This window comes from Suricata suricatta, chromosome 11 (genome assembly GCF_006229205.1).
Source record: "Suricata suricatta isolate VVHF042 chromosome 11, meerkat_22Aug2017_6uvM2_HiC, whole genome shotgun sequence".
Taxonomy (NCBI): domain Eukaryota; kingdom Metazoa; phylum Chordata; class Mammalia; order Carnivora; family Herpestidae; genus Suricata; species Suricata suricatta.
The window spans coordinates 34,409,680-34,421,007 of NC_043710.1; the positions used below are offsets into that span (position 1 = coordinate 34,409,680).

Below are 11,328 nucleotides of genomic sequence, written 5' to 3' on the forward strand. Positions count from 1 at the left end.
GCAATGTGTAACTGCCTGATAGTTTCAGGGAAACTGAAACTTAGGCCTTTAAGGTCAGAGGGGAAACTTAAAGCCTGTCATGGAGTCAGTGTGGTTCAGACCTGTGTCCTTTCAGAAGCCCTACCTATTTTTTCTTCTTTCCCTCTCTCCAGAAGTAACCACTTCCCTGAAGTTGATGTGTTTAGTATTGTGCATGTTTTTGTACATTATCCTTTTGTGTATAGTGTAAACCCTTACTACAAATGTTAACACTCTCTCGTTTGGCTTGTGTAGGGGTCCTTGTACCTTTCCTTCAAATGATAATAGAAATCTAAACCAATTTTGAATGGTCAAACTGCATATAAAACAAGCAGAAGCATGAGAGCTACCATGATTGTTGTCTTGGTCATAGTAATTTTCAGGGTAAATTTGAACTATGAAGATACTGACAGCAATCTAAAAACAGGAGTCACACTCTTTGTCCCTTTAAGAAGTTAATTCTATTTGGTTAGTAAAGCAAAGGAATCAATGGAGGGTTTGATGCCATTCAAAATTAGATATGTATGCAGAGCAATAATGTATGCCCCACAAAAACAGCTTTTGCACCAATTTCTACTGCTTCATGCTTTCTCAGCTTATAGATAAACAATCTTGTGGCTGGATCAACTTTTTGGTTCTTAGTATGATTGCAAGACACCCTCAGCAATGTCATCAGGAAACTGAACGCTTAAAAAAACAAAAAAATAAAGTGTATTACTTACAAGTTCTGGAAATTACATATTATCTGTGGGGCCACACAATGAAGCCTTAGGTAGAAAGAACTAGGGAGAACATCAGCCTAAGGTTTCTGCTTTTCATCTGGGTGGAGGGTAAGTGATTTTAAAACAGAATGGAAATTTAAAATAATGAAAGAGAACAAACAAGCAGCCCAAAAGGTCAGTTATGAAATCAACCAACATCTCCAAAACAAAGGAGACTGGGGGATTTTAGGAGCTTGAAGCCTGGGAGGGGGAGGGCCTGGCCTCGCATCTTGCCTAGTGGGGTGTGTTTATTTTAGATAACCATCTTTGAAATGGATGCCTCTGCAATCAAAGCTTAAGTGAGCACTTGCATTACCAAAAATAAATAAATAAATAAAAGCCAACTGTCATAGTTTAAACTACATCTACCTAAGCACTTTATGAGTACTGGAAAAATCTGATATATTACAGATTTGTCTTTCAGTCATGAACTACATAAAACCTTCTCACTTATATTAGGCATCTGGTTGGCTCAGTCAATAGAACACAGACTGTTGATCTTGGGGTCCTGATTTCAAGCCCAGTGTTGGGTATGGAGCCTACTAAAAATAAGATAAAATAAAAAACTAAAAAAAAGCCATCTTGTTTGTATCAATGACCTATTCTTTCACGGACCCCAATTTTTCCCAAATCCTGACATTTTCATACTATTCAATATGTTATCTATAGTTAACAACTTTTTAAAAAAAATGATTATTGTTACATATAATCGCATGATGGGTTTTCTCACACATTACTTCAAAACAACCTTTAGAAGTAGCTAGAGCAGGTTTTGGTTTTGTTTTGTTTTCTTAAGTAAACTCTATGCCCACTGTGGGGCTCAAACTCCATACCCAAAGATCAAGAATTATATCCAGCCTGCCGCCCTAGTTTTCATTATTCTTTTAATCAAAGTTAGTTGTTATTAATAAAGAATATAATTATTTAAATGTGAAACAAGGACAGAGAATCTAGAGAACTCAGCGTTCAATATTCAAGAGCTAAAATACATTCAGAATATTCAAAAAGTATTAGCATTTTGAAACCATTGGTAGGATCCCTGCAGGTTTTAACATCCCTGGAAAAAAATAAGCATTCTCAAGAGATAGTTATGAATTTAATTCTCAGAAACAGAAAATATCATTTATTTACTTTGAACAAAGACTGTAAGAACATAGTAATTCTTCATTCTTAATGAGAGTCAAAGCTAGAAGCTAATTTTTGCCTTTAAACTAATTATGTCTCACTTAGGGCAAGTTAAGCCATAAAAATTAACAGGAGTAGTGAAATGCATCCAATGAACATTAATATCTTTAATTACTCTGGTTACAGAGAATGAATGCTTATTCTTCCTTGCTGTCTGTCAGGATTTTCATGAGGAACATAGCTTTGAAAGATATACTATTCCATTATTTGCTCAGGGATAATAAAAAATGTTCCCATGGTCTTTAAAAGTACTTTCAAATAGCATTAGATCATGACAGCTCTACTGTTTCTTCAGTTTAGTTTTTCACAAAGTTTTATCTTCTTTCATATTTTTATGATTTAAGTCTATTCATTAAGTTTCATGACATTTTACTATGGACTTAACAATTGGTATATTTAAAACAACTTTTGCATAAAATATACAATCTGCTATTTTATGGAAAAAGGCATAGTTATTGGATATCTAATCAAGAATATCACATAAAATTATCAGCTCTTAAATCTAAAAGATCATGTTTGCAGAAGCAAATCCAGTTTCCCCTGTATTTGAGAGTAAACAATTATCTTTATCTCTCCTTTTTACCCAATCTTCAATAACACCAACAGTCTTCCTAACAGAGAAAATAATAATTATTCACACCTCCAAAAAAGCTTAAAAATACAAATTAGTTTAAGATTAGTTAACTTAGAATTTTCAAAGAGGGAGAATAAGCACAAAGCATTGTGTCTGCGTCTACCACAATTTGGAAGAAGTACTATGAAATCTGTCTTCTAGATTCCATCAGATGCACATGAAGAAAAATACTTGGTTTAATAAATATATCTCAATCCCGTATTTCTCAAGATTGTGGTGATCACTATCTTGACTCTGGGTTTAAAGCATATTATTTATTCAATTGCCAACACAGAAAAATTCCTCATGGTGACATGCTTTTCAAAAACCAACTAACCAACACAGAGCCCATGACCTGAGTCCCTGCTTTGTATCGGCATGCTCTCACAGGCGAACCCACTGTACACCTGCCCTGATCACCCCAGGGTCAGGTACCAGAAAACTAGAGGCGTTCCCCATGTCCCAGAGCCTGCTGAAGTCATTCACACTGACTCCTCCTAGTCCTGCTTACCCCTTCTCACCCATTCCTTCCACAGAAACCACCATAAAGACTCTTGCCAACAGCTTCTTCTGCCTCGTGACTTACCCAAGTAGTTCCATGGGTGGTCACCTGTCTCACGGCATGGTATCCCTCTTGAGAACTGTGAGAAATAAACTGTACTCTCCATGGTAGTCATTTCCTGATCTGTTGGCCTAACTGCATCTTAAATTTTCCATCAATATACTATATTTTAAAATAGACCAGGTCCTAGAAGCAAGATGAAAGGTCCATTCCCCATAAATGGTACATAAGGTGGTTGTGGAGAATAAAGTAGAAATCCAGTGAGAATATTTGTCGAGAAGTTTGATTCTCCACCCTAGGGGCATGTCAGAATCACCTGGGGGGTTGATTCAACAGGAAGAATATGTCTCTGCCCCTGAGAGACTCCTGCTCAGTGGGTGAGGGGTGGGGATTTGTACAGCTTCACTCAGTTCAGGCCACTTTTCAGGAGCCATTGGTGCGGTGTGACACTGGCACTTATGTCCTACTCTTGACCTCTGTTTTCACCAGTAAACTCAGTAAATGAGGATTGGAGATTAGAAGATATCCTAACGATCAAATACAACAAAACTCTTTTCTTAAAATGAATGCTGACCAAGTATTTTTATGATTTTGGTGACTTGCTTTTCTTTATTGTATTCTGTTAGGTTTTTTTTACAGGTGTGTTTGTTCATGGCAATTTGGGAAAGAAAGAAATAGTTCCCAGCACGGAAGCGAAGGACACAAAGAAGAAACATACTCACAGTAGCTTGTTGTTTTTCTGCTTTCTCAGATGTCTCTTTAAGTTGATTTTGCAGGACCTCCTGGAGAGACTTCATTTGTTCTCTAGCAGAAAACAGCAAAAGAGAAACATAATTCTGTTATTTCCTACGTACATTATGAAAGGGGGTTTTGGTGTCTATGTACATTTAGGAAACAGATAACTAGAACTGTATATAGGGACACGATTAAGCATACAGAATGTATGTAAGGATTCTAGTAAAAGTTTTCTCTCCCGTACAAGTACTAAAAACAAGCTGTATTTAAAGGAAATCACCTTGCTATTGTTTCTTATAAGAATCCCACTGTGTGAATCATCTGTGAGCTGCATAATGTGTTAAATCAAATCAATATAATAATTAGACTTGAAAAGCTAATTTTAGTGACAGCATGCCAGGATATGAACATGCTGTTTAGAAAAAAAAAGTTGCCACAGACTTGCAGATAGGATAAAATTACAACTCCCTGTGGATGCTCCTAATTGATTAATTCTAAGGCAGTAGACTTTAGACATGCTTTATAAGGCCCAGGACTTTTTATAAAAACAAAAAGAAAAGAGACTTATTTCAGACTTGAGGGATGCCTCACTTATTGGGGATAATAAAAGAAATACATGTCTGCATGTATTACAAATTATGTCTCAGGCTCACTACTACACATGGCTGTTACCTCACTTGTGAAAAATATAAACATTTCAATAATTACACATAAGATTTGCTCATATGACAAATCATACTCTTTCTGTGCCCTCATTTTATCACCTAAGCTACTGCTTCAAAAAATTCTGATATCAGATAAGGTTAGTGTGTGTGTGTGTGTGTGTGTGTATGTGTATCTTTTATTCTGGCTACAGGAATAAACTCCTTCACAGCAACAGCAATGGCTAAACAGAAACCATTCTTAGCCTTAGGAGCAGGACTCAAACTAATTTAAAATTCCCATTCTCATGCCAAAAGATTACTCACCCCTGCAACCTTTGCATGTAACTGTACTATAGAGACTAAAGATAAGATTGTACCCTCTTAGACCCATTTTCTTCATCGATAAAATGGAAACACTAGTAGAGCTCCCTCATGGGTTTGTAGTGAAGTTCATTTGACACGATGTAGGCAAAATAGCACAAAGCCTGGAAAATAATCACTTAATAAACATGAGATCTCTGTCATCACCTCCAGCAGTACGCTGGGTCCCTAAGTTCATTCTTTGACCAACACATCCTGCACACCTGCTGGCTGCTCTTTCATCCAAAGGGATTTAATGACACTCCCAGATTTCTTCCTCTAGACATTCTTAGGTCCCTGTCTCAATTTCAGGAATATCAGTGGGAGTCAATAGGATTGTTAAAATGAATTTGGACTTTTTTTGTCAAAGCAAAATATAATTGGAACAAGTTATAAAATAATTATGGTCAAGTTGGTTCTTAGACAATTACTGTTCGCCTGGGTAAAGCTTGTAACACGCTGGTACTTCGAGAGGATTTAAGTCTCAGCTTCCACTTCCTCCTCAAACAGCAGGATAGACCAGGATTGTTTCATACATTGACATTTAAAGTTGGGCCTTCTGTTATTGTTTCTGCTACCTTCCACAAGAACATCTGTGGCATAATATAATGTAATAGAAATATCTACATATATCATAGGCTTACAATGCATCAGATACTCTTAGAAGGTTCACATCAAACTATGACATAATGACTCCAGGCAGAAAACTGGTACAGAGAAAGGTAGTGAAATTGTGTTCTAGAACCTATGTGTTCAAACTCTGGAGTCATTAGACTGCCTCTATGAAGAGAGAAAAAGAGGAGGGAAAGGACAGAGGGAGGGAAGAAGGCAGAAAGGATCTACATGCTATTCCTATAATTAACAAGCACTGAATCAAAATGCAAACTATTACATTTCCAACTGATAAAAAAAATTCTAAAATTTTATAATGATTGATTATAGTTTTATTATTTTTAATTTTAAAATTATTTATTTTTAAATAATACATGCAGTTTAAAATTATAAAATATATTTTATAAAAGTAAAAATGAGTATGTATGTATATTCAAAAATTCCCACATACTGACATCTTTGGCAATGTAGGGAGTAAAACAAAAATAAACTGTTCTGGCACTGTTGGCTATTAACAAACACTGGAGATGGTAGAAAACTTTACATGATTTCACATCAAAGAAAGCTATCAGAATGGTAAAGTTGATCTTTCAAACCTTCTGAATATCTCCATCTTCTCTTTTACCTTTCCGGCTTATTTCTACACATTCCCACTGCTCCTGTGCTTGAGCGAGTCCCCAGTCTCTGCCTCACAGCCTTAGAAAGTCAGACTCCCATGAGAGAGGGCTCCTGACTTGCTTATGGGCCGGCCCCCTCCACCAACTATCACTGTCACTCTAGGGTTTTACCCAACTATTGCTGCTACTCTAGGGTCTTATCTGGACCAGCTATTTCATACATCTTCAATATCAAATTATAAATATGAAAACCCACTCACCCAAATCACACTACAGGAAGCCATTTTTTTCAAGTGGTTACCAACTTGTGTTGTAAAAACATGTCAGATGGAGAACTTGCTGCTATCCCACACATCATTTTTGTTTTCAGAGAACATGATTCTGTACAATCCTTTGGTACACAGAGTCCAAAACTGTCTTCTAAGAATCTCCACCCACCAACCACCATGGAGAATAAAATGTTTTACTACTTTTTCTAAGGAAATTTTAAGACACTTTAGGTTACTCTCCAACTTCCCGTCTTCACTTGTGTGCTTGCTCCCTCTCATACACATGTGTGCACCCAAAAATATGCACATACATGCACACACATTCTTTTCTCTGTCTCAACAGAAAGGCGCTCTCTGTTCTCTCTGCACGGTTATATATGTTCACCCCATAGCCTCTGAGATTACTTACTCACAGCCTGATCTCAGCTATAAGAGAGAGACTGATTAGATGCCTCTTAGTTACAGTTCCAAGAGGGAAATTCTAATTGATTCAGTTTTGTCTTGGTGGTCACCTCTGACCAACTGTGAGTAATGTTCGAGTCCTATAAAAGAAGCACGACTTCTAGGAACCATTGCTGCAGGTAAGTGTCAGGTGGCAAGCATCCCTAAGGATGATAGGTTATTTAGAGTTGGATGTATAGACAGATGGCATCTACAGTACATAGCACTGTTTCAGACTCAGATAACACTTCTAAATTTGCAATTAGTTAATATTTTTTATATTCTAAGACATTCTTTCTCTTTTATTATTAGCATCTCTTCTTTTCAAATGAGATACACAGCATCCTTTACTTTCAGATAACCATGATTTTTCTATCTCTCTAAAAAATCATAAATGCTCATATATCAAATGTCAGATTCTTTTTAGAAATGATCTATTGTTGGAAATTACCAAATTTTCCATTCTAACTTTGTGTACATTATACAAGCTACACATTTTAAACAAGCTTTCTAATTTTGAATAAAATGTTGAAATTGTAATTCCAAAATATCTGGTCTGTTTTGTCCTTTCATTGGAAGACCTGGCCCATCATCTGGTAGTTTGTATACCATACCAAATGTGTAGATGATGATCTGAAATTTTTAATAAACCTAGCCACGTTTTTAGAGGTGGTTTATTTCAAACCAATAAAATCACTTAGAGTGATCTACTTTTGGGAATATGCTAGGGAAATGTTTTATATAATCTCTTTAATACTACTTTGAAGACAATCTCATGTTAAGAAATAATAATTTCATTGAAATAATAAAGACAATATAGGACAGTCAATTTGATATTTTGAATGTGTCATCAGCATGATCTGAATATATGTCAATGAGAGGTTTCTGGGTCAAGAGGTAAGGGCAGTGGAGAAGATACAAGACAATGAGAAGGGACTACATAGTGTGTGTGAGCTGTTTTGGAGTTTTGTGTTTTGTGATCAGTGAACTAATGTGAAAGGGTGTCGCCTCGGGTAAGACCTAGCAGAACAAACTCCACTTAATACAACTCTCATCAACTCGTTTAAGCCTTAGAGCAACCCTTTCATCTCTATTAAGTAGGGATAATCATATCTCCTTTATAAGGTAACTGTGAGACTGAAATAGGAAAATCTATATAAAGCATTGGGGAAAGCCTCTAGTAAATGTATAACAAATGTTAGCTTGTTTCTGCCTTAAAATATTTTTTTCCTTTGAGAGGCAATTTCAAATCATATAGTTTTTTGTTAAATGTTTATTTATTTCTGAGACAGAGAGAGACAGAGAGTAAGTAGGAGAGGGGCAGAAAGAGAGGGAGACATAGAATCTGAGGCAGGCTCCAGGCTGTGAGCCTGATGCAGGGCTCGAACCCACAAACTGCGAGATCATGTCTTGAGCTGAAGTCAGAGGCTTAACTGACTGAGCCACCAAGGCGCCCCTAAATACCTTTTTATATTGCATAGAAATCTACTCACAGCACACTTCTTTCACACACAAACCACAATTCAAAACTAGAATTAAACTAATTCTACTTACACTGTTAATAAGATTACCCCATTTCTTACCACCACACCATTATCAGTATGATCAAGTTTTGATACTATTAAACATGGTCCACTGAGGTCACTGTTACTGGACCTGTCTATTGATGGGCAGATTAATCAGAATCTATCTTACTAGGATAATAGAGAACAATACCACAGATCCATGAACACTCTGTGATCTGCTGCAGACAAGCAGCATAGCGTAACCATCACCAGAGGACTTGCTGAAAATACACAATTTGAAGCCCCAACATAGATTTATTATACACAAATCTGCATTTGAGCAAGATTGTCACCTACTCAAGTAAGAAGATAAGTGAATTCATGCATTTAGAAGGAAGTGATCTTTGTGAAATTTCTGAATATGGAGTTTGACACTATGGAAAAAAAAGAACTGAGAAAATTAAAGGAAATCACCATCTTACCTTTGTCTCTGACCTATTTCCAGAAGCCTCTGAACATCAGTTTTGGAAGTTTTCTCATCGTTTTTCAAAGACTGATAAGAAAAGTGGGAAAAGGAAATCTTATTCAAGTGATACAGTGAGGCTCACGTTCTCTCTATGACACAGGTGCGACTGTTCTTATGCAAATGAGACCACGATGGTCCTCATGGCTCTAAGGGTGTACATGGGAATTTATGACACCAAGCACAGTAGAGGAGCTACCCAGGGTGAAAGAGAGTATGCGGAGTCTCAGACTTTAGAGGTTTGATGGAGGGGAGAATGCCCTCCTAATACTCAGGTCTCTCTACAAGTACGTACAAAACACATCTTTTGCTCTTCAGTTGAAGTTTTACTGTCTTCTTTGCAGGAGTATTAAACCAGCTCTGGCATAGTTTCTACAAACACAAAGGAACATAAAAGACCTCTCTGAATAAGCTAAGTAATAACACAATTCAAGATCAAAGCAGCCATAAAGGATGTACCTGTTTGGTCTTATCTATTTATTCTTAATGAGTAACGCAATGAGAATTGCCAGAAAAATAAGGCCCATGTAAAATTGTAACTGGCACAAAAAGATAGGGTATTAAGAACACCTCAGTCATTAATGCTTATTTACTCTGGCAAATCCAGCATCCACAGACTGTGACTTAAAACATAGAAGCCCACTGAGCTATTCTCATTACAGAATCTGTCCGATTAAGCCTTCCCTAAGAACTTCCTTATTTATACTCAATAAACTATTTAACAGGGTAACCTATCTTCCTTGATATTAGAAGTTGAAACAATGAGGCAGTGATATTATTTGTAGGAAGAGCAGCTGTGGTGGGCAGAACACTGACAATCTTAGTAATGGCAAACACTTTGTTTACTTAATATCTATTTAACAAATATCTATCATGAATTATGCAAAGTCCTGTGCAGAGACACAGCATTTGCCTTCACAAATTGTAGTCTGGTGCTAAAATCCGATAATTTTCATACAGCAGGATCAGCATTCTGATAAGGATGAGGTGGAGTGAACTGCATAAGAGAAACTTCTTCCCTAAAATAACCAACAGAGGTCATAATTAGGAAGCCGCCAATAAAAGGTGTTTTGCTTATTTGGAAAAATAGCTTTAGGTAACATACAAAGAGGGTAATATTTATAGCTTAAAGTGCATCATGGTCATATGACCTGGGGCAGGTTACAAAATCTGCCCTTTGTCTTCCTTAGGTGAAAAACAGGGATGATATTTTTAAACAGTCTACTTTAGACACTTATTAGAAAAAACTCAGAGGGCAAAACAGATGTGGAAAACACTTGATGAACAGTACAATAAAATATGCTTATTCAAATGTTGACTATCTGCTATATTCTGGGCATTCTGAAGGAAATCCACATAAAGTAGATGATTGTCTTCAAGAAATTTGAAATCGAAACAAAAGAAGCAAACAAAAAATAACATGAGATGCAGAAATGAAAAGGGTAGATACAGAAAGATAGAAGTCAGCAAAGCGTATCTAATGAGAAGAGCTGGGCATCCTTGATTATTACTTACCCAGCAAGGTCCAAGGAAGTGGGGTTTCCATCTTGAAAAATATTCTGTTTCTTTAAGGATACTAAAGGCTGATATATCTAAGAATTAATCAACATAGTATTTGTTGGCTGACCTACATTACCATCCCATCCAGAGGCTATAGTTACAGAAAAGACTTTAACAACTTTCAAGCTCCTATCACCATGAAGTCCCACCAGAGGGAGAATGTGGAATGGGTTATGTAGTTGTTCACTATGAGTTTAAAACCTAGAATCAGTATTTATTAGATGTATGACTGGGCACTCTCTTGGCCTATTTGAGTCTTGCTTCCTCATTTTATGAGTAAAATATTACCTTAATTTTGTGAAGAGGTTGCTAAGAGAATTTAATAAGATAAAAAAATGAAAAATACCTTGCACAATGGCTTACAGAAAATGGAAAAGGGAAGGCTTTTTAAACATTGAAACTACATTTAGTGGTAGGATTGTTACCCCTTTAAAAAACACGAATCCGTGAAATTATACATTGTTATCAAGCAATTTTCCAGATTGTAGTTGGGTGTCTTAACTTGGGCTGGTGGTGTGGACACACTGAATTTCCTGACCACACATTTAGTTATCTAACTAAATGCTTGAAATAATCTCAATGTGGCAGGCATTCCAAACCGCTGAGAAGGTACAGGCATACTGAACATTCTTTGTAGCTTCATATAACTGGTGAATGTCTACTTAACGGTAAAATGTAACTCTGGTATCAGCTTCCAATGGAAATTGACTTAATTTCCTTTTTATCCAGTTAGGGCTTTCCAAATGTTCTATGTAGTCTTCCATCTGAGCACTGTTACTGCCCTGATACAGGGCTCTGTATTTTAATGGAATGTAGGTGGGTTTTTGGCTTTTCTTGTTTGTTTGTTTGTTTGTTTGTTTGTTTATGTTCTCAAGTTGTGACATAACTTCAGGAATACGAGCTTGGGCATTGGGCTCATATAC

The 11,328-nt window shown here is 36.5% G+C and overlaps 1 protein-coding gene across 3 annotated transcripts in view; it reads right to left on the bottom strand.

Annotated features, from left to right (window-relative positions):
* LUZP2 (leucine zipper protein 2) overlaps window positions 1-11,328 on the bottom strand; it is a 454,470-nt gene that overhangs the window by 234,611 nt on the left and 208,531 nt on the right. For all 3 annotated transcript variants that reach the window (XM_029915060.1, XM_029915061.1, XM_029915062.1), the window contains exons 3-4: window positions 8,805-8,875; window positions 3,862-3,943 (exon numbers count right to left, since the gene is read on the bottom strand). In XM_029915060.1, coding sequence (XP_029770920.1) covers window positions 3,862-3,943; window positions 8,805-8,875 — 153 coding nt within the window. The remainder of the gene's footprint in view (window positions 1-3,861; window positions 3,944-8,804; window positions 8,876-11,328) is intronic.